We start from the raw sequence: 19403 nt of genomic DNA, 5'->3' as shown, positions 1-19403 counted from the left end.
TCTCCTGGAAATACTTGACCTTGCCAAGGCAGTGTGGCACAGTGGTTAGAGTGCTGGGCTAAATCTGGGTTCAAATGTCTTTTTGGCCAATAAGGCTCCCAGGGCGACCTCTCATGAAGGTGCACTGCTGGTCTGTCTAACTCAGAATTGTCCACACTGGCTGGCGGTGGATCCCAGTACGTTTCCGAGCACAATTCAAAGTGTTGGTGCTGACCTTTAAAGCCCTAAACAGCCTCGGTCCAGTATATCTGAAGGAGCGTCTCCACCCCATCATTCTGCCCGGACACTGAGGTCCAGCTCCGAGGGCCTTCTGGCGGTTTCCTCGCTGCGAGAAGCCAAGTTACAGGGAACCAGGCAGAGGGCCTTCTCGGTGGTGGTTCCCGCCCTGTGGAACGCCCTCCCATCAGATGTCAAAGAGAAGAACAACTACCAGACTTTTAGAAGACATCTGAAGGCAACCCTGTTTAGGGAAGCTTTTAATGTTTGATGTATTACAGTATTTCAATATTTTTTGGAAGCCGCCCAGAGTGGCTGGGGAAGCCCAATTATTATTATTATTATTATTATTATTATTATTATTATTATTATCATCATCATCTCAAACCTAACTGGACACACCGGGGATTGAACCCGAGGCAGGCTAAGCAGATGCTCAACCAACTGAGCCCTTTTCTTAGCCTAATCTACCTCGCAAGGTTGTTGTGGCGTGGGCGCTGCTCCAAGTTCCTCGGAGTAAGGGACATAAATGAAATTATTAATTTAAATGTATTTGGTGAAAAATAAATGCAACACCACATTGAAAATCTCGTGAATTCAAGACTCCATTGAAAGGGTGGAGAGATTCTCTTGCTTAATTTTGCAGGGCAGTTTTTGCCTCTCGCTGGCCTTGGGCAAACTCTCGCCTCCGCACCTCACCAATCATTCTAGGCTAATAAACAAGATCAGTGTTCACGTTCCTTCGCTTCTTAACTGTTTATAGGGACATGTCTTCTAGACCCCGTGACTAAAGCATGGACCTGGGGCAAGGGCGTCAAGAACGGGAACTGCAGGAGGCAGATATAGAAATATAATTGAGGTTTTTCAAAATTTTACAGGGTGGTACTCCACTAAACTTTACTCAGAGCAGCCCTGTCAAAACGAACGGACCAAATTTAAGTCATATTTCAGTGGTTATACTCTGAATTAAACTTAGCTGAATACCACCCTGTTTTTAATTTTGCAGCTTTGAAATTTATTCTGGCATTTAATGACCTTGGACCCACACGTCACTCTCCCAGGCGGTCAACTTTTATTAGACCGCATCTAGATCTCGCAGAGCCTTTTCTTGTAAAACTCTTACATTCATTCCCAGTTTGCCTTTGAAAACGGATTGCTGTCTCCCCCTAGTTTATGGCTGTTTCGCTGTGTTGCTTCTTGTGTGGGGGTGTGTCTGCTTTTAACAGCTGCTTTATCGTTGCTTATATTTTAAATCAGCAAGTTATATTTTCTGTACAGCCGCGTATCAATAATCAGAAATGGAATCAAAGCACGCCAGAGTTGTCGGGGGAGATTTGCGGGGCGGGGAGGGGAGAGGGAAACCAATCAGGATGTGGAAGGAAGCAACACAACATGGGTGTTTGTTTTTTCACCCATTTTTATTATGATCAAACCTAGAAAATAACTTGGCAAATATTTCCTGAGAGAGATATTCTTGACCCCGCTTGTTTCCTGGTGAGGAAGTGAGATGAGGGTCTTCGCAGGGAGCAGGTGGGGGGCAGATGCTGTAAACTGCAGAATTGTCTGGCTTCTGTCCAATATCTAGAGGGGTTTTTTTCAGAGGAAGACAACAAACCTGAGGAATGAATCCATAGATCAAGCTGAAGGACTTCTATTATTAAGATTACTGACCCCTTCCAGGTGTTGGCTCTATTCCGCTGACCTAGCAGTGGCTCAATAACCCCCCTGCCCAGTTATTTGTGTTGCTAGTTCACACTGTGCATCGTAAGTGTCCATACTGACCCGTCCCCGTTGTCCATTATTTTTATCGTTTCCTGTTCACCCTCAGCTTCTGCCCCAGATTAATTTGCTTATTTTCACATTTGGCTGCCTCTCTGTGTTTTGTTTTCTTTTGCCCCTGTTGGCAATTTCCCATAACCCTCTCTGCTGCAGCGATATTGGCCATTCTCCCAATCCCCCCCCCCTTTCTCTAGCCGTTGCTCCAGAATCTTTTGTTACAGGATGACAAGGGTCATTTTCCATCAATTCTGTCTCCCTTCAGCTCCTTTCCCATTCAGGGTTTTTGGGTTGTTGTTTTTTTGCACTCTTAAAGAACTGTTGTCAAGTCTACAAAGAGCCAGTGGGGAGATGTGTCTTTGGTCTTACGACCTCACGCCACCATCTTTATCGAGGGGCATCTGAGAAACCCCCAATGTTTTCAGGAAGGAACCTATGTCAGAATTAGCAAAACCTAACTGGAGTGGGGAAATGGGTGTCATGATGCGCAGTGTTGGGTCAGAGGCCGAAGGCCCGGAACGTTCTTTGGTTAGGAAACCGTCCAAGATGGCTGGTTGTGGGTGCAAGGGCGAGGGAATAAAAGCAAAGAGGCAAAGGTCTGGCACTGACAAGGACCATTTCTTGTCATGAAGTCGAGCAAGGCCGTCTCCTCTGTGGGTCGAAACTGAGCACCCGAGGGTCGAAGGTCACTAAACGTTGCTTCTGCCTGCAGGCGCTGAACGCTATGGGGGTTAAGAGGCCCTGACAAGATGGCAGCTGGAACTCAAGGGAAACGTTTGTTTTTAGGTTATCCAGAGGGCAGATCCGGGCCTGCTCGGTTGCAGAAAACCACCAAACAGCACTGCAGTTATTGCAACAGGAAGGGGTCGCAGTGTCTCACAGCTTCAGGGCAGGAGTTTGCTGGTGGCGAATCGGCACTGACGCGGGATTCAAGATGGCGCCAGGGTGCCAAGCAAGGAAGTGAAGGCCAAGGCCTGCCGGGAGAGCTCTGCCACGCACTCGCGCATCTCCCGGGCGGCGGGCGGCGAGGGGTAGTGCAGGGCGGCCCCCTTGACCGAGAGCACGGCGTCCTTCAGGGCCTGGCAGAGGGTGCTGCTCGCTGCCCCCACCCTCGCCCGCACGGTGGCAGAGGACGCCAGGCGGGACACGGTGTCCCCCACAAAGACCAGTTTGTGCGCTGTGACGATGACGAACTTCCCGTGGGGCACAAAGACCCACGGGGGCTGGTGGGCCCCGGCGCTGGCCAGGAGCGCCTCGATGGCCGAGAGCAGGGTGGTATAATGCGTCTGGCACTGCCCCGTGTAGAACTGCAAAAGCTGGCTGTCCTCGGGCGAAGGCGGCGCCTATAAACCGAAGAGAAGAAGGTTAGACGGCTGCCATTTTGTTCACTCTGGCTGTGTGTTTGTGTGCATTATTTTCAGAGAGGAGAGATGGCTGCCTACTTCCTTCGCCTGGAAAATCTTTCCCGTTGGGCGCCAGAGAAACATGTCTGTGCGCAATTCTGAAAATTCAAGCGGATCAGACATGGGGAGACTTATTTAAGTGGCATGCTTTTTACAACAGAACGAAAATCTCCCTCATTGGCACAAGAGAAGACTTGAGGGGGGCAATTTGATGGTTCTGAGGGCAAGCACCTCAAAATTCCCCAATGCTCTTCTCTGTTCCTCATTGCTGCTCCAATTTCCCATAATGCCCCCAGAACTACCCTAGCTGCCATGATCAGAGGATCTCTTGCATTGCACATGTCAGAGGAACCCAGTGAGGATGAGATCTGGGCTTCTTCCTTGTGGGGGGGGACAGGAGCCTCAGGCCCTCCATGCCCTCACATCAGGCCCTCGGGTCTCTCTCTAGGCCATGCCCCTCCTTAGCCCTGCTCCACACTGCTTCCATCTGGCTGGAATATGGCCTTCTAACCTGAAATTAAGAGTCTGTGGCTGCCTCCACTTGCTTCCTCTGGCCCTGGAACATGGCCCCCAAGCTGTCAAAAAGGCTCCACTTCTTGCTTGTGCCTTATTTTGGGCCTTCCTGGCTGGAGGATGCCAAAGTTTTCGCTGGGAGGAAGAGCCTAGCAAAATCCTGGTCTACGTAAGGCTTCAGTGGGAGCTAACTGCCTCATCTGTGGCCGCCTTGTTGTATGTGTGTCTCCTTGGCTCTTGGGACATAACCAAATGCAGTTATGTAGCATCCCTCCCGGGGCATTATGGGAAATTCAAGATGGCAGCCGCCTTCCCCCTCTGCCTGCTTATATTTTAAGGGTGCATGTGTGTCATGCACACTGCTGGACCAAGAGTGTGGTTTGTGGGTAGACCATCTTAGAACCCCACCTCTAGGTAAAGGACCCCTGGACGGTTAAGTCCAGTCAAAGGCGACTATGGGATTGCGGTGCTCATCTCACTTTCAGGCCAAGGGAGCCAGTGTTTGTCCACAGACAGCTTTCCAGGTCCTGTGGCCAGCAGGACTAAACTGCTTCTGTCACAACAGGACACCAGAGCAGTGCACGGAAACGCCCTTTACCTTCCCACCTCAGTGGTATCTATTTATCTACTTGCACTGGTGTGCTTTCGAACAGCTAGGTTGGCAGGAGCAGGGACCGAGCAACTCCCGTTGCTCACCCAGTCGCGGGGATTCGAACTGCCGATCTTTTGATCTCCAAGCCCAAGAGGCTCAGTGGTTTAGACTGCAGCTCCACCCATGTCCCACCCCACCTCGACAACAGACCAACTGCATGGCCTTGGCAGATTCTCTTCACGGTCTTGCCTCTCCTTTGGGGGGGGGACCCCAAAAAGCCAAGAGGCCTGCCTCACAGGGAGGACAAATTTCATAAGGAAATGCTGGCATCCGTCCCCAGTCTAAGCTGAAGATATTTTAAAAAGCGAGACGTACCATTTCTTCCGCCTGGGCTGTGTCTGCAGAAAGGGCGAGTCCAAGGCTTCCTTCAGAAGTTGTAGCTTTGGGCTGGGTTTTATCCGCTCCCTGGGAAGGAAAAGAGAGGCAGGATTGAAGGTATGTGTGCAAGGGAAGTGGAACAGAAAGCTTGGAAGGCGATGAGGTATTTGGTCTCCCGAGAAGATCAAATTTCGTATTAAAAGATCCAGAAAATGCCATCAGTAACACAACAAAGAAACCAGCCACTTATCCATTACATTCAGGTAGCCTTCACAGGTCCTTGCACCCTGTTCCTGCTGCTTCATGCCTTATTATGGTTTCACCCTGTCCCCCCACCCCTTTCCCAGTCTCCTTGAGAAACGTAACGGTCTCATGTTTGGCGGGAATGTACCACGGTCCATGCCTTGGGGGGGGGGGAGTCTTTTATGTGACCTCCAAAATTGCTACATAATCTAGCTATCCACACAGAATGAGACCCTCTGCTCAGAGATCTGCCTCCTCAGACATATGATGTTTATTTTAAGGGCTTTACCAATTTTATCTGTGTTTTATTGATACTTATCTTGTATATATTTGTTTCAGTGACAGTTTCATAACTTTAGTTGTGTTTCACAGGTAGTTTTATTTATTAGAGCGTTGTGATTAAGCAGTGTACAAATCTTTCTTTCCAAATGTTTTTTTAAAAAAAACACACACCATGTAAATGATGCACAGTTGAGCTTTTTTGCCACGGATTTTGGGTGAAGACCACAGAAACGTGGTGCTGGTGCTAATAATTTCAATGGTTCTTGGGAGATGGAAGCAGAACTGAGGCATAGCTTCACTGCAAATGTGGCTCAGGTGTTTTAAAATCTGGTTCAGCCGTCAAGACACCCAAGGGATTGCATTTCATGAGGATGCTATGTTTAGAGAACGCTGATCCCATTTCCCAGGATCCCTTGGGATTTTCAGAGTGAGGATACAGTGATGGAAAAACAACTTCGCCTGTTGGATTTCTGCCTGCCATTCAGCGGTTAAGCAGATTTAGCTTTCCCCATCACTATTCTGGAAAATCACCGCCACTTATTGAACTTCACTGAAATAACAATAACAACAGCAGTACAATTAAACCGATGAAAACAATTAATTTCAGTGCAGGAAAAGAAATGATTTTTGTGTGTGAGAGCCTGGTCGGATCAAATGCAGAGCGGCGATGAAGGGGTTTCTGACCCTGCCTTGGCCCTGGGGCCAAAGGCTGACCCACACACATTGCGGCAAGCCGTTCGCCACTGAACTCACCTTAAGGTGAACGTAGTCGTATTCCTCCGCCAGACGGATCCCCTCGTATTCGTTGTGTCCGTCATCTGCGACTTGCTCCAGCTGCTCTCCTGCCCCAAGGCCCCCCAGCCGGGGTGGGGGCGGGGGCAGAGGGCGGTCCTGGATGCTCCCTTTCCGCACAATACTTGGGGACGGCGGCGGGAGCTCGACGGAAAGCCGTTCCTCGCTGGGTAGGGCGGGTAGGGGGCGCCGCGACAGGCTCTCGGCCGAGGGCAAGCGGGGTCTCGAAGGCGGTCCCGGATCCCGCAAGCTCAGTCCCTGGAGTGCCCCCTCGAGGGGCGGGGAGCCGGGCGCCAGCAGAGGGACGTCGTAGATGCCCCCGTCCTCTTCCTCCTCTCCGCCTCCCGCCAACACTTCCTCAGGCGACTCATACAAGTTCAGCAGGGCCGAGGCGCGGCGCAGGTTTGACGGGGTGGCATAGACGAGGGGGCTCTCTGGGCCCCCGTCCTCCGCCTCCCCGTCCTCCTCTGGACCGGCGGGCTTCTTGAAGGCGAGGGGCACGTCGTAGGGGTCGTCGGAGGGCGGAGGGGCTGAGGGCTGTGGGGCAACGCGGGCCACTTTCTTCGGGCAAGGGGAAGGCGAGTCGTAGGTGTCGGACAGAGAGTCTCGGATGAGGGAGGAGGGGACGTCGTAAACCTGAGGAGGACAGAATAATAGGGTTGATGATGATGACGAAGGAGACAGAGAATGAGTTTCAAGGTTCTGTGTGGAAACGCCAAACTTTGGGTTCAAATCGGTCACTTTTTATAACGTTGCCTGGAGTGCACTGTTTCACGTAGGGAATGAGGAGTCGCACCTCTGAGTGTTTCTTCACATCAAAATCTCCTCACCTGTTGAAAACTAGCCTGCTTGTGAGAAGGTTCGAGGCTTCACCTACTTGTGGGGACACACACACACACACACACACAGAGTCCCTTTTTGCTCCGCTTACCAACTCCGCTTACCCGCCAACCCTGTTTCCCAAACACCTGGCCTGCCCTTTCTCCCTTTAGACCTCACCCCTCCTCTCACCTATCCCCACACAGCTCGACCAATCCCCCACAACCCTTTTTAAAGAGGGGGTGGCGCTTCAGAGAGGGGTTTGCCAAACAGCTTGCCTGGTGCCACCTGCCCCACTCCCCCGCTGCTTGCTTGCCTGCCTGCCTTCCTGCTGTCACCCTGGATTCCAACTCTAGCATGACAACAGCCTTACGTTTCTATGTATATAGGAGGAGGTGTCTCATCTGGAGTTATGGGGAAGTGTTTGGATATATACAACCCCTAACATCAGACTGAAATGGTAGCCTCCCAGGAATTCTGTACCATGTTAATCAACTCCAGGAAATGAGAGAAAGGAGGAGAACAACAGATTTGGTAGGGAGGGGATTTCTGGATGACATTACAGGGGTGGCAAACTCTTGACAGCCAGGGGCAGTATATCTCATCATGGGCAAACCTCCAAGGGCCACGGGTCGGGTGGGTAGGGCCAGAGGGGGGGAAGCCCTGCAAAGAACTGGCACACACAGAATTGAACCCCACCTCTTAGTGAGTGTCACCCGCCCACTGGAGCGATGCCAACTGATTGACAAGTGGGCATGGCTTGAAGATATGGCCTTTGTGAGCCAAACCGGTACCCCTGGTGGGCCATGACTGACCCATGGGCTGCAGGTTGCCCACCCCTAATAGGGACACTTCTGACCTAGATGGAGCAACTTAGTATACGATGGCTTCTGACGTTTCCACCATTTTAAGTAGCCGTTCCCGGCTTCCTGATCCCAAACAAATTTGTTTTGAAGAGACGCCCGCCAAAAAAACCCAAAGAACCCCATGGCAGATTTCTGTGACCTGTTCCCCCAAGATGCTGCCCCATATCCTTTGGCACAGACCCACACACTCGGCACCCTCCAACTCAAAGAGTGTATCTCTTACATTCAGCCCTTCAGGTCCACTGCCCCCCTCTCTAACCAACCCCACCTGCCACTCCCCACCAAGCTTTCGTCCATCTAGGGCAAGCTCTGCCTCAGCTGAGGGGCTGAAAAGGACACTGGTTTAGTCTGGAGATAGCATCTTGGGGGAACTGCTGTCTCTGCATTTGGGCTGAGATACAGTTACCCTCGGAGACCGGCACGGCCGCAGCTGTCTTTAGCAACAGACGGGTCCAGCTGTCCACAAAGGCAGCTCTCCAACGGAGGGGGGATGCTCAACAGCAGGCAGCCGAATCCCAGTTGTCTCAAATGGCACGGTTATCAAATGCATCTTCCCACCCACAGCTTGGGCCACAAGGCAGGGCCTTCACCCTTGGGAAAAGGTTAAAACAGGACTCGGGTGGGGGAAGCCCTGGGAGCTGAGGGATTAATGGGCTAGATTTCGAACGAATGTACTGCTAGTGCGAAAAGCGGAAGGCTCTTATTAGCCTTACTACTGCAACACCGCATAAAAAAGTGTAGTTGAGTTGGAAGGGACCCCTGAGGGTCATCTAGCCCAACCTGCGGTAACAGAGGAATCGTTGGTGCTTTGCAATGGCTCCCTACCCCAACCAGCCTTCAGTCAGAAACAGGGTTCCTCAAACTTTGGCCTGCAGGCACCCAGCAAACCGAAACCCTCTTTCTAACTGGAAAATGCTGCTTCCGCCATCTGCAGTCCCTTTGCCAATGCTACAGGCAGTGTGGCACTGTGGCCGGAGTCTCAGACGACAGCCAAGAAGACCTGGCTTCAAATAATATTAATAATGATTTATTATTTATAACCCACCCATCTGGCTGGGTCTCCCCAGCCACTCTGGGCGGCTTCCAACCGAATATTAAAAACAATACAGTGTCAGACATTAAAAACTTCCCTAATCAGGGCCGCCTTCAGTTGCCTTTTAAAAGTAAAATAGTTGTTGCCTTGACATCTGCTGGGAGGGCATTCCACAGGGTGGGTGCCACTATCGAGAAGGCCCTCTGCCTGGTTCCCTGTAACCTCACTTCTCGCAGGAAGGGAACCGCCAGAAGGCCCTTGGCGCTGGATCTCAATGTCCGGGCAGAACGATGGGGGTGGAGACACTCCTTCAGGTATACTGGACCGAGGCCAAATCATCCATGAAACTCCCAGTCACACGCCTTCTCCCTGGCCTACCTCTCAGGGTTCTTGAGAGGACGGAAGAGAGAGGGATGAACCGTGTGCAATCTCCTTGAAGGGATTGTGATTTTTAAAAATGTGTTAATTAAATAAACACATTACACCATCACAGTCAACGATAATGCAGCCAGCCGCTCGGATTTCATCGTGAGTGTAAGCACTAACCTCGACAGGGTCCCCGTCTCGTCTGGTGCTGCGAGGCACCCTATAGATCCCCTCGGGGGGCAGAGGGCAGGGTCTGGCGGGTGGTGGCACCTCATAAACCTGGGGGAGGAGGAGGAAGAGAGAGAAATCAAACCAGGATTGACAAAAGGAAGTTGTGGCTTCATCCTGAGGTTCATGGTTGGGATTGTTTTGCAGTAACGAAAGCCAGCCGGTACAAGCAGTGAGATTTGGCCCTAGTCCCAGAGGAATACCTTAAGAGCAACCTTCACCAACCTGGTGCCCTCCAGGTGTTTTTGGAAAACAACACACTGACAGGAATGACTTTAAAAGGCTTATAAGACCGAAAATTCTATCTTTTTACAGATAAATTAAATAGGACATGGGAATAATGTAAGTTAAAAATGGGGAAATTACAAATGTGATTATACAGCATTGAAATAATGAAACCATGAGGTGGGAAAGTCGATGACCTCAAATGAGTTTGAACTTTTGTGAAAAAACAAAGATTGTATTTATATGTTATAAAATGGAATCTCAATAAATATCAATTTTTTTTTTAAAAGGAAAACAACTCCCACTGGCCTCAGCCATGTTGAGGGCCAAAACATCTGGTGGAGGAAGGCTGCTTTAAATAAATTTACTCCAAAGAGGCCCAGAGAGCAGCAACACGAGAACAGGGCCTTTTCTGCAGTGGCTCCCCATTTGTGGGACCCTCTCCCCAGGGAGGCCTGCCTGGCACCTTCATTATACACCTTTAGGCACCAGGCAAAAACGTTCCTCTTCAACCAGGCCTTTGGCTGATTTAATATTCCATGGCCTTTTAAATGTATTGTGGACGGGGGAATTACTGGTTCATTTTCGTTCTTATTTTTCACTGCGTATTTTGTGTTTGTTATATTCGTGTTGCGAACCACCCTGAGATTTACGGATAAAGTATACAATTTTAATTAATAACGACAAGAATGTCAAGGGGAGGTGGCAGTGCTATAGGGGCGTGGCTAAAAGAGAAGGGGCGGAGCTAAGAATCCAGCAGCTGCACGCCCCCATGGGTTACACCTAGTGGAATATTGGCCTCGAATCTCAAGGTTCGCTGTAGTTTGGGGTTCTAAGGAATAGAGCTCAATTTGCTTTGCATGCAGAGGGTTCAAAGTTCAATTTCTGACAGCACTTCCAAGCAGGACCCAGGAGAAATCCCCCCTCTGAAATTCTGGAGAGTCAATAAACAAACGATCCCCCCAGCACCTTTCCTCACCTCCTGCTCCTCCTTCCTGCGCCCCCTCCTCCTCCGCTCATCTTGGGGCGCTTCGTAGGCCGTCCCGGTCGCCGCCACCTCCTTCCTGGGCACCTGGTAGACGTCCGCCGGGACGTGGTTCCGGCGAGGGGTGGGCCCTGGAGACCCTGGCTCGGGGAGGACTCTGACCCGGTTGGCTGGCACAATCCCCTGCTGCCCGTGCAAGGAGCAGAGGTGCCAGCCCTCCAGGCCCGGGGCTTCGGGCTGCAGCAGGACCATCAAGTCGCCCTTGCGGAAGGAGAGCTCGTCCGGGCACTCGGCGGCGTTGTCGTACAGGGCGCGGCAGAGCTGGGCCTGGCGGGGAGCAGAGGGCAGGTCAGGCATCCCTCAAAATGCTGACAAAGTCACTACATCTCTATATGAAATCACAGACCTGGAAGGGACCACAAGGGTCATCTAGCCCCACCCCCTGCAGTGTACGAATCTTTCGCCCAACGAGGGGCTCAAACCCACGACCTTGAGGTTAAGAAGAGTCTCCTGCTCTGCCAACTGAGCTGTATCTTCTTCACAAAACTCCACGTATGCCAACTTGACTGCTGGTCCTGAATGGGGTAACTGTACCCCTGAAGGACCAGGTGCGCAGCCTGGGAGTCATTTTGGACTCACAGCTGTCCATGGAGGCGCAGGTCAATTCTGTGTCCAGGGCAGCTGTCTACCAGCTCCATCTGGTACGCAGGATGAGACCCTACTTGCCCGCAGACTGTCTCGTCAGAGTGGTGCATGCTCTGGTTATCTCCCGCTTGGACTACTGCAATGCGCTCTACGTGGGGCTACCTTTGAAGGTGACCCGGAAACTGCAACTAATCCAGAATGCGGCAGCTAGATTGGTGACTGGGGGCGGCCGCCGAGACCACATAACACCGGTCTTGAAAGACCTACACTGGCTCCCAGTATGTTTCTGAGCATAATTCAAAGTGTTGGTGTTGACCTTTAAAGCCTTAAACGGCCTCGGTCCAGTATACCTGAAGGAGCGTCTCCACCCCCATCGTTCTGCCCAGACACTGAGGTCCAGCTCTGAGGGCCTTCTGGCGGTTCCCTCATTGCGAGAAGCAAAGCTACAGGGAACCAGGCAGAGGGCCTTCTCGGTGGTGGTGCACGCCCTGTGGAACGCCCTCCCACCAGATGTCAAAGAGATAAACAACTACCTGACATTCAGAAGACATCTTAAGGCAGCCCTGTTCAGGGAAGTTTTTAATGTATGACATATTAGTGTATTTTTGGTCCTTGTGGAAGCCGCCCAGAGTGGCTGGGGAAACCCAGCCAGATGGCGGGGTACAATAATAAATTATTATTATTATTATTATTATTATTATTATTATTATTATTATTATTCAATCCACCCAACTTGCTCTGGGTGCCCTCTAATACTTGCTCTGCATTGAATACTTGTTCTGTTTGTGTGGCAGTGCCTAGACTTTGGAACTCCCTGCCTCTTGATAGCAGGAAGGCACCTTCGCTGCACAATTTTGGGCGCCTGCTGAAAACATTTCTGTCTAGGCGAGCCTACCCAGATATGTGGAATGGTGGCGTGTGTTTTGATATGCTTTTAGCTTTCTGTTTTTTAAAATTATTTTCGAATTGCTGTTCTTCGCTCTTTTCGCAAATCGCTTTGAAGTCCACCCCCTCCCAATCAAGCAGTGTATAAATTTAAAGAAACAAAAAGATGAAATTATATCCCAGTACAGACTGCAGTCTTCTCCCACGGATGTGCAAATCGCGCACACACAGAGAACCTGAGAGGTTCTTGAGGGTCTGCCTAGCCAGTGTGTTTCTCAAACTTGGCTCCCAAGCTGCTGTTGGACTACAACTCCCATCATCCCTGTCCACTGGTCCTGCTAGCTAGGGATGATGGGAGTTGTAGTCCCAACGGCAGCCAGGATCCCAGCTTTCAGGAACACCCTGCATTTCACAACCACCATCAGAGGCTACCAGGAAGCACATGAGGAAGGCACAAAGACCACACCCCCCCTTCCACACTGTTTGTCCCTGTCTGCCCTGACGCAGGGAGGTTGCATTTAGCTCCAAGGCCTTTGATAAGGCAGCTTCACTGTCAACAGGAAGGTGGAAAGGGGTCGCTGCCTCAAACAAAAGACCTCGCTTGCTTAAGCGCCATAAAGTTTGAACGGCGCCAGAGAGATGCCTTCGGGAGGGTGGGTCAGTTCTTGACTTGGCCCCAGGCACTTGAGCGTACCCAAGAGAGGCGAACGCCCAGACTTGCCTGCTTGGTGGTAGTTTTAAGGACGTAACACGCAGCCGTAAGGACAGGCCACCCCACAGCCAAATAGGCACATGCTGTCCTTTGGGGGGGGGGATGCTCACTCACAGCCAGACTCAGCAGGAAACAAACCCTTTGCGTACAACCCTGTGTCCAAGACAGGCGCTCGAAACTTCACCTACGGATCAACAGCGACACAGAGAGGCTGTACCCCCTCCTCCTGACAACCCTAAAAATGACTCGGGATTCGCCCGCCTGGAGACAGATCGTTCCCCCGAAAGAGGACGCTGCCTTTGCAATCTGCAATGGTGCGATGCCTGCGTCCTTCTGGACCACAGCCTCCTTCCTCCCTGGCTCTTTGTCGTGCTGGCCGAGCCCCATGTTGGGCGAGAGATTCCCGCATTGCGGGGGGTTGGGCTGGATGACCTTTGGGGTCCCTTCCAACTCTACACTTCTATACTTTGTGGTTCTATACTCCTTGGCTGGGAGCTGGAGAACCCACCCGTTTGCCACATGGGATATATTGCATCACAAGGGTTGTCCCTCGATCCAGGGTGTTTCCCAGACAAAGCTGCTCCAAATGCAGATGTTCACACTGTTGCATTAACCCTGGATAGCGACGGGCCCAGATGCCGGTAACCCGGTTAGTTAAATGCAAGCCAGGAAGCGATAAATGAGCTCAGGGCGAGACCCCTATCTGGTGCGGAGCGAAGCATTCTCTCCAACACTCTCCCTTTCGCCACTCAAATCCCCCTAAATCCCAGGCTGCCATCTGTTTCTCCCAAGTCATAGCTTATAATTCACAGCCACCCGCACAGGCAGGCAAAAGTCCAAATGTGGCAGGGACTCCTGGAGGGGGCGACCGGCTAAGCGGAAGTGCACGCAGACACAAAGAGACACAAACACACACACAAAACAGGTACAACCCTCCCTGCCTTTTGGAAGTGGGGCTCTGCCACTTTAAAGAGCAGAGAGTTGCAGAGCAGGATTCAACCCCCACCCCAAATATTCTGAAGTGGTATAGTCCAAGGAAGGCTGTACCATGATTTATTTATTTTTGGGTGCATGCATATGCTTTCCCTTGAGACTCTTCCTGGGGTGGAAGAGCTCAACAGATGCCTTCCTAAGAGGGGGATTTTATCCAGTCGTACCTTGGATCTCGAACGCCTTGGTTCCTGAACGATCGAAACCCGGAAGTGAGTGTTCCGGTTTTCGAATGATTTTGGGAAGCCAAACACCCAGCGTGGCTTCCGATTGGCCGCAGGAGCTTCCTGCAGCCAATCAGAAGCCGCGCTTTGGTTTCCGAATGTTTTGGAAGTCGAACGGACGTCCGGAACGGGTTCCGTTCGACTTCCAAGGTACGACTGCACTGCTCAGAGATATATATACCCATTTTCCAGATGGCAGTTGCATTTCGCAACACAAATCGGCAGCCCTTTGCTGGTATCCAGGCTCCGCAGTAAAGTTGCCTCATCTATCAGTCAGAGCACATTAGGAAGAGATGCTATGGAACATGCATATTCACACGCTGCATGACTTGCAAATGTGAACATTCAAATCCCAGAGGATAGATGTGACACTGAATCTGTGAAATCTTCGAGACTTTGGGTTTGTTTTTTGCTGAAATGACTGACTCATCTGGAAATCCCTCACTCCCACAACTCTGAAAAGCAATGGGTTGTTATCCAGTACTCAAAAGAAGACCCACTGAAGTTACCGGTAATGGCTATGACTAACTTAGGTCCATTCATTTCAGTGGGCCAGCTCTGTGTAGGGTTAGCATTGACTACAACCCAGTGATCTTTACATTATACACAAAAAGAGGGGGCATTTTATTGTGTTGCTGATCCCTTGATTAAAATTTAGGAAGAGTTTCTGGGGGGTGGGGGTGGCAGATAAAACAGCCCTTAGGGCGCCAGATCCCTGTCGCTGCTGCTAACTTGCTTTCCAGTCAAACCAGTTCCGAAAGTGGCCTATGACAATAAAAATAATCAGATTAAAATATAATGCAGATCTTGGCCACTAATAGGATATTCTCTTTGTTATTCCAGTATTGGAGGAGAAATTCAGAGTATTTGGCAATCGAGGGGTGGGTGGGTGGGAGGGAAAGAGCCAATTTGGGTGCTGACAGATAATTCTTTGCCAGGGATGATCTCATTAGGGAGTTGAGTGCATGACTGCTCTGAAATGAGGGCAACGTTCAAGAAGTTAACATGTGTTTCTCTATAGGAGGAGGGTCCCTGCTGAGGGATCCCTGTCCTTCTCTCTCTCTCTCTTTGGTAAAGCTGCAGAAAGTAAGATAAAATAAACTGAGACCTGCCTTGATTTGAGAAAGTTGAAAGACCCGGGGGCTCAAACCTACAAAAGCTGCCAGATCCTCTGCCCCCGAATGTATTAAATCACGTTATTAAGCAGAGACCTACTGAATATAGTTGGGGACCCTTGGCTATTCTGAGCTTCAGCATTCAAACAGGTGCTGAGGCCAAGGCACAGTGTAAGCAACAGCCCTCCTTCAACCAAACGAGCTGAGCAACGCCATCCAATTTCACCTCAAGCAAAATCTCAGGTGAATTTGGGACCCCCCACACACAGATTAAACATCTGCAGGGAATTGTGAGGGAAATTAAAAATGGTTTTCCATTGGCAAACGCTCCCAGGAGAGGTTTTTTTTACAGCTCTGTACTTTTCCCCCTAGTCTTCACTGTTTGTACACCTGGAACGTGCTGTGGCCCAGTGACCCCGACACAAATCTTTTGTCCAAGGTTAAAAGAGCTCTCGATTCCTGATTCAACTCTAGACTTTGCTCTCAGGGCTAGCTAAATATCTGGCTCTCTTTCCTAGCTGAGCATACTTACAGACATGTTGCTTCGCAAAAGGCAGGCTGTGGAACACCGAGAAGTGGAAAAGGAACAACCGCAGACCCAGGAGATTGTGAACGAAGATTACACCTCTCTTCCGCCGGCTTCTGAAAACAATATCCCTGCCTCTGGGTGCATTATTTATCCATGCACTCGGTTGTTCCGAAACGACCGAAGAGATTCCTGAGAAATTCAACACTGGTTTCTTATATCCTTGAAAAATATATATCCAATGCTTTGGGGATGGAAGAAGCGAGAACCGATTCAAAGCAAAGAGTTTCTCAAAAAAACATAAAACAAAAAAAGTTGGCAAATTTGTTGCAAAACACTATCCCAACGCAAAGTGGGAGGGAAAGGTAATTCCCAACCGAACTCAAACACTCCCTGTCCTTTGATTGCTAAGAGTCTGGTTCTTCAGAATTCCAGCCACTTTCAATTTGCAATTCTCTTTGCCCCACACCCCAGAAGTTTTTGTAAGCCTTCCCAAATCTCTTGGTCAGCAAAAGCTTCCCAGAAAAACCATCTGAGTAGGCCTGGCTGCTTCCAGGCCGTGCAGGCTGCATGGATTGATGAGGCAGAGTAACAAGTTGGAACATGGGCTTGTGTTGCAACCGCAGAGTGGAATTGCAACCCAAAACAGAGGCATTTGCAATACTGTACTTCTCTCCAAAGGCCCTTGTTTAAAAAGAACCTGGCACGCTCAGAAGAACGACCAGGGATTTTTGCATCGTCATGAAATCCAGAAAGCCTGAGCTATTCCTTTCAAGCCAAAAGGCTTGCCAGCAGAGAGTCTGTGGATCCGCAGATGCTAACACACTTTCCTACTTATCCAAAATACCATATCCGAAATAGATTAAAAAAGCACACACACACATCCAGCAGGTCAGTTTTTTCCTGAGAATGCAGGCAGTATTTACCACGTCTTGAAATTTCCAGGTGTTTTGCAGACTTTCTCCAGGCCCCAGGACACTAAATTCTTCATTAAATCCTGAGGTTTGATCCAGTTTTTCTCCCAAATAATAATAATAAAAACGTCTGTGTACAAATCCAGCCTGCTTTGCAGAAAGCTCCAAATCTTCAGGAGACGCGAAGCTTGAAAATGCTAATAATGACAAAAATCAAACTTCAAAAATCACGATGCACATTAATGTAAGCTCATTGCCTAAGAAAGACCCATGTTTTCTCCCTCAAACTACAGGGGAGATGTAAGATTTGATGATGGGGGAGATGACACATCATAATTTTAACTTTTTCAAAGCATGGGAAACTTGAGGCTCTTCAGAAAACCCCCCAAATCATTTGTAAACTTTGAGGAATTCCACATGATGTTGTTTCCACACCCTTTATAATCCAGAAAAAAGCAGTGTTTTCCTAACAAACAAAAAAAGTAATTTGGAGGGCTGCCAAAATCTAGAAAAAATAACTTGTTAGCACAAATATTCAATCCAGAATCAGTGTTGACAAATGACAGAGTCCAACATCCAGAAAATGTATACGTGCTGCAACCCCAACCCAAGTGGACACAGGTGAACTTTAGAAGTTGAATTAATCTTCAGCATCCAGAAAAAGACTGCACAGTCCAGATGGAAAAGCAGCTGATCCAAACCAAGCGTACTCCTCTCTGTCATTTGCCATAAGCATAGTCCAAACAGTCAGCTTGGATAAACTAGACTCCAGCTTTCCATATTAACCTAAAGTAGCAATTTTCTCTCTCAAGACTCCCAAGTTATGTTTTCCTTCTTTTGTGGGTTTAAAATGAGGGATTGGCGCTTTGCTTTCCAGATGCTCTTCATTTTGGAGGGAGACCAGTTCTCTCGAAAGGTCGCAGGTCCATCTTTTTTTCTTTCTTTTTTTTGGGGGGGAAAAATATTGGCTCTTTCCTACACAAAATTATTTTATGCTGAGGCAAGCAGCTTGGGTTTGCTGCAGGCTTAATTATGGGGGAACTCTCTTCCAAGGAAAACCAGATATCCACACCCACAAATTTAGGGTTTTGGCCTTCCTCCCCTTCGGCTGGGATCCTGGCTCCCACTCACGCCAATAATAGAAGGGTCCGGCCTGCTCCTTCCTCGCAAGGTAGCAATTTATCCGGCCCAGGGAGCGTCCCAAGTCAGAAACCAAGTCGCTGGATGGAAACTGGGTGAGGGGAGAGAAAGGAGGCCAGTCGAGAAAAGGAAAATTAGAGCTGGCTGGGAGGCAGAAAGTAGGCGACGAAGAGGAAAAGAAGGGGACGAGGAGGAGAAAGCAGGGATCAGGTGGAAAGGAGGGGAACGGGGGATCCTGGTGCGCAATCCTGGTGCGCAAAGCGACCCGGGGAAAGGAGGTCGTGGGGAAAGAAAGGAATGAATGAGAGTTGGAGAAGAAAAGCAGAAAGAGGGCAGGAGGTGGAAGCAGAGCGGAGGCTCCTCGAGGACTTCAAAGCGCCTTCTCCATCATTGTCTCCTCCTTTCTTTCTTTCTTTCTTTTCCTTCTCTCCTCGCGCGTCTCTCCTTTCTCTTTCCCCGCCTCCCAGTTTGGGCGAAGGGATTACTTCTTCTCGCTCCCATCTGTTGGAGAGCGAGCGGCGCCCTCGCCTCCTCCTCCCTCTCCCATTTTGTCCTCTTCCCTTCTTTCTCCCTGCAAAGTCTCGCTTCCCGCCCCCTCTCCGGCTCCGGTATGCCGGATGTGCCACTTCTTCTCCTTTCAGCTTTTGCCACTCTTTCTTTCTCTTTCTTTCTCTTTCTCTCTTTCCTCTCCTCCCTCCCGCGGCTGCCGGGAGAATCTCCTCCTTTCTTTCTTTCTCTCGCCCGTCCTTTCCTTTCTCTTCTTTCTTTTCTGCTCTCCTCCTTTTGCAATCGGCTCCTTCCTCCTTTTCTTTGCCACCAAAACGTGCAGAGCGAGAGAGAGAGACCTTTAGAAAAAGGCAGAGAAAGGAGGGGGGAAAGGGCGAAGGAGGAAGGGGAAAAAAAAGGCAGGCAGCTGGATTTGGCTCCCAGCCCAGCTCCCTCCCCTCCCCGGGCTCACACTCGCGTCTATTCCTTCTCCAGACCCCACCCTCTCTCCTGCCTCCAAGTCCCGGGTCCTAGAGGCTCCATCCTGCCCGGAAAGAAAGGAAGATGAAGATCTTGCAGAATCTTAAGGACTAGCTGCACGGTTGGAAGAAGACGGCAGCTCCAAACATTGGCCCTCTACCAGGGGGCACTGTCCTACAGTGGTTCCGCTCCTTCCTCCTGGGCCGTGTTCAGAAAGTGGTGGGGGGGATGAGTGTTCAGACCCCTGGGCTCTCACTTGTGGGGTGCCTCAGGGTTCCGTCCTCTCCCCCATGCTTTTCAACATCTATATGAAGCCGCTGGGAGAGATCATCAGGGGGTTTGGGCTAGGTGTTCATCAGTATGCAGATGACACCCAGGTCTACCTCTCCTTTATTTTTTTTTAAATAATATTTATTAAAAGTTTATAGACTATAAAAGAAAGAAAAAGAATTCAACAAAACAGTACAATACAAAAACAAAAACACTACGTAACACTAACACTAAAACATTGAATTAACAAAACAAGCACAATTTAAAACACATCCAATAATTTCAGTATCTTATCTTTC

At 49.9% G+C, this 19403-nt stretch overlaps 1 protein-coding gene across 1 annotated transcript; it reads right to left on the bottom strand.

The window, feature by feature from the left end:
* Nucleotides 1-1615: 1615 nt before the first annotated feature.
* On the bottom strand, nt 1616-18809 carry EFS (embryonal Fyn-associated substrate). Its single transcript, XM_081886859.1, has 6 exons — nt 15821-18809; nt 10712-11044; nt 9460-9558; nt 6157-6831; nt 4876-4965; nt 1616-3335 (listed from the first exon to the last, which is right to left on the bottom strand). The coding sequence occupies exons 1-6, from the start codon at nt 15824-15826 to the stop codon at nt 2922-2924; spliced, it is 1617 nt and encodes a 538-aa protein (XP_081742985.1). The 5' UTR covers nt 15827-18809; the 3' UTR covers nt 1616-2921.
* Between the last annotated feature and the right edge of the window lie 594 nt (nt 18810-19403).

This window comes from Podarcis melisellensis (genome assembly GCF_964234715.1).
Source record: "Podarcis melisellensis genome assembly, chromosome: 13".
Classification (NCBI taxonomy): domain Eukaryota; kingdom Metazoa; phylum Chordata; class Lepidosauria; order Squamata; family Lacertidae; genus Podarcis; species Podarcis melisellensis.
This window is presented reverse-complemented; position numbering and strand designations above follow the sequence as displayed.

What these genes read in the sequence shown, in the direction of transcription:
- EFS (XM_081886859.1), bottom strand. An exon ending in ACGACTACGTTCACCTTAAG is followed by an intron (nt 4,966 to 6,156) that starts GTGAGTTCAGTG and finishes TTTCCTTCCCAG; the next exon opens with GGAGCGGATAAAACCCAGCC. An exon ending in CAGCCCAGGCGGAAGAAATG is followed by an intron (nt 3,336 to 4,875) that starts GTACGTCTCGCT and finishes TTCGGTTTATAG; the next exon opens with GCGCCGCCTTCGCCCGAGGA.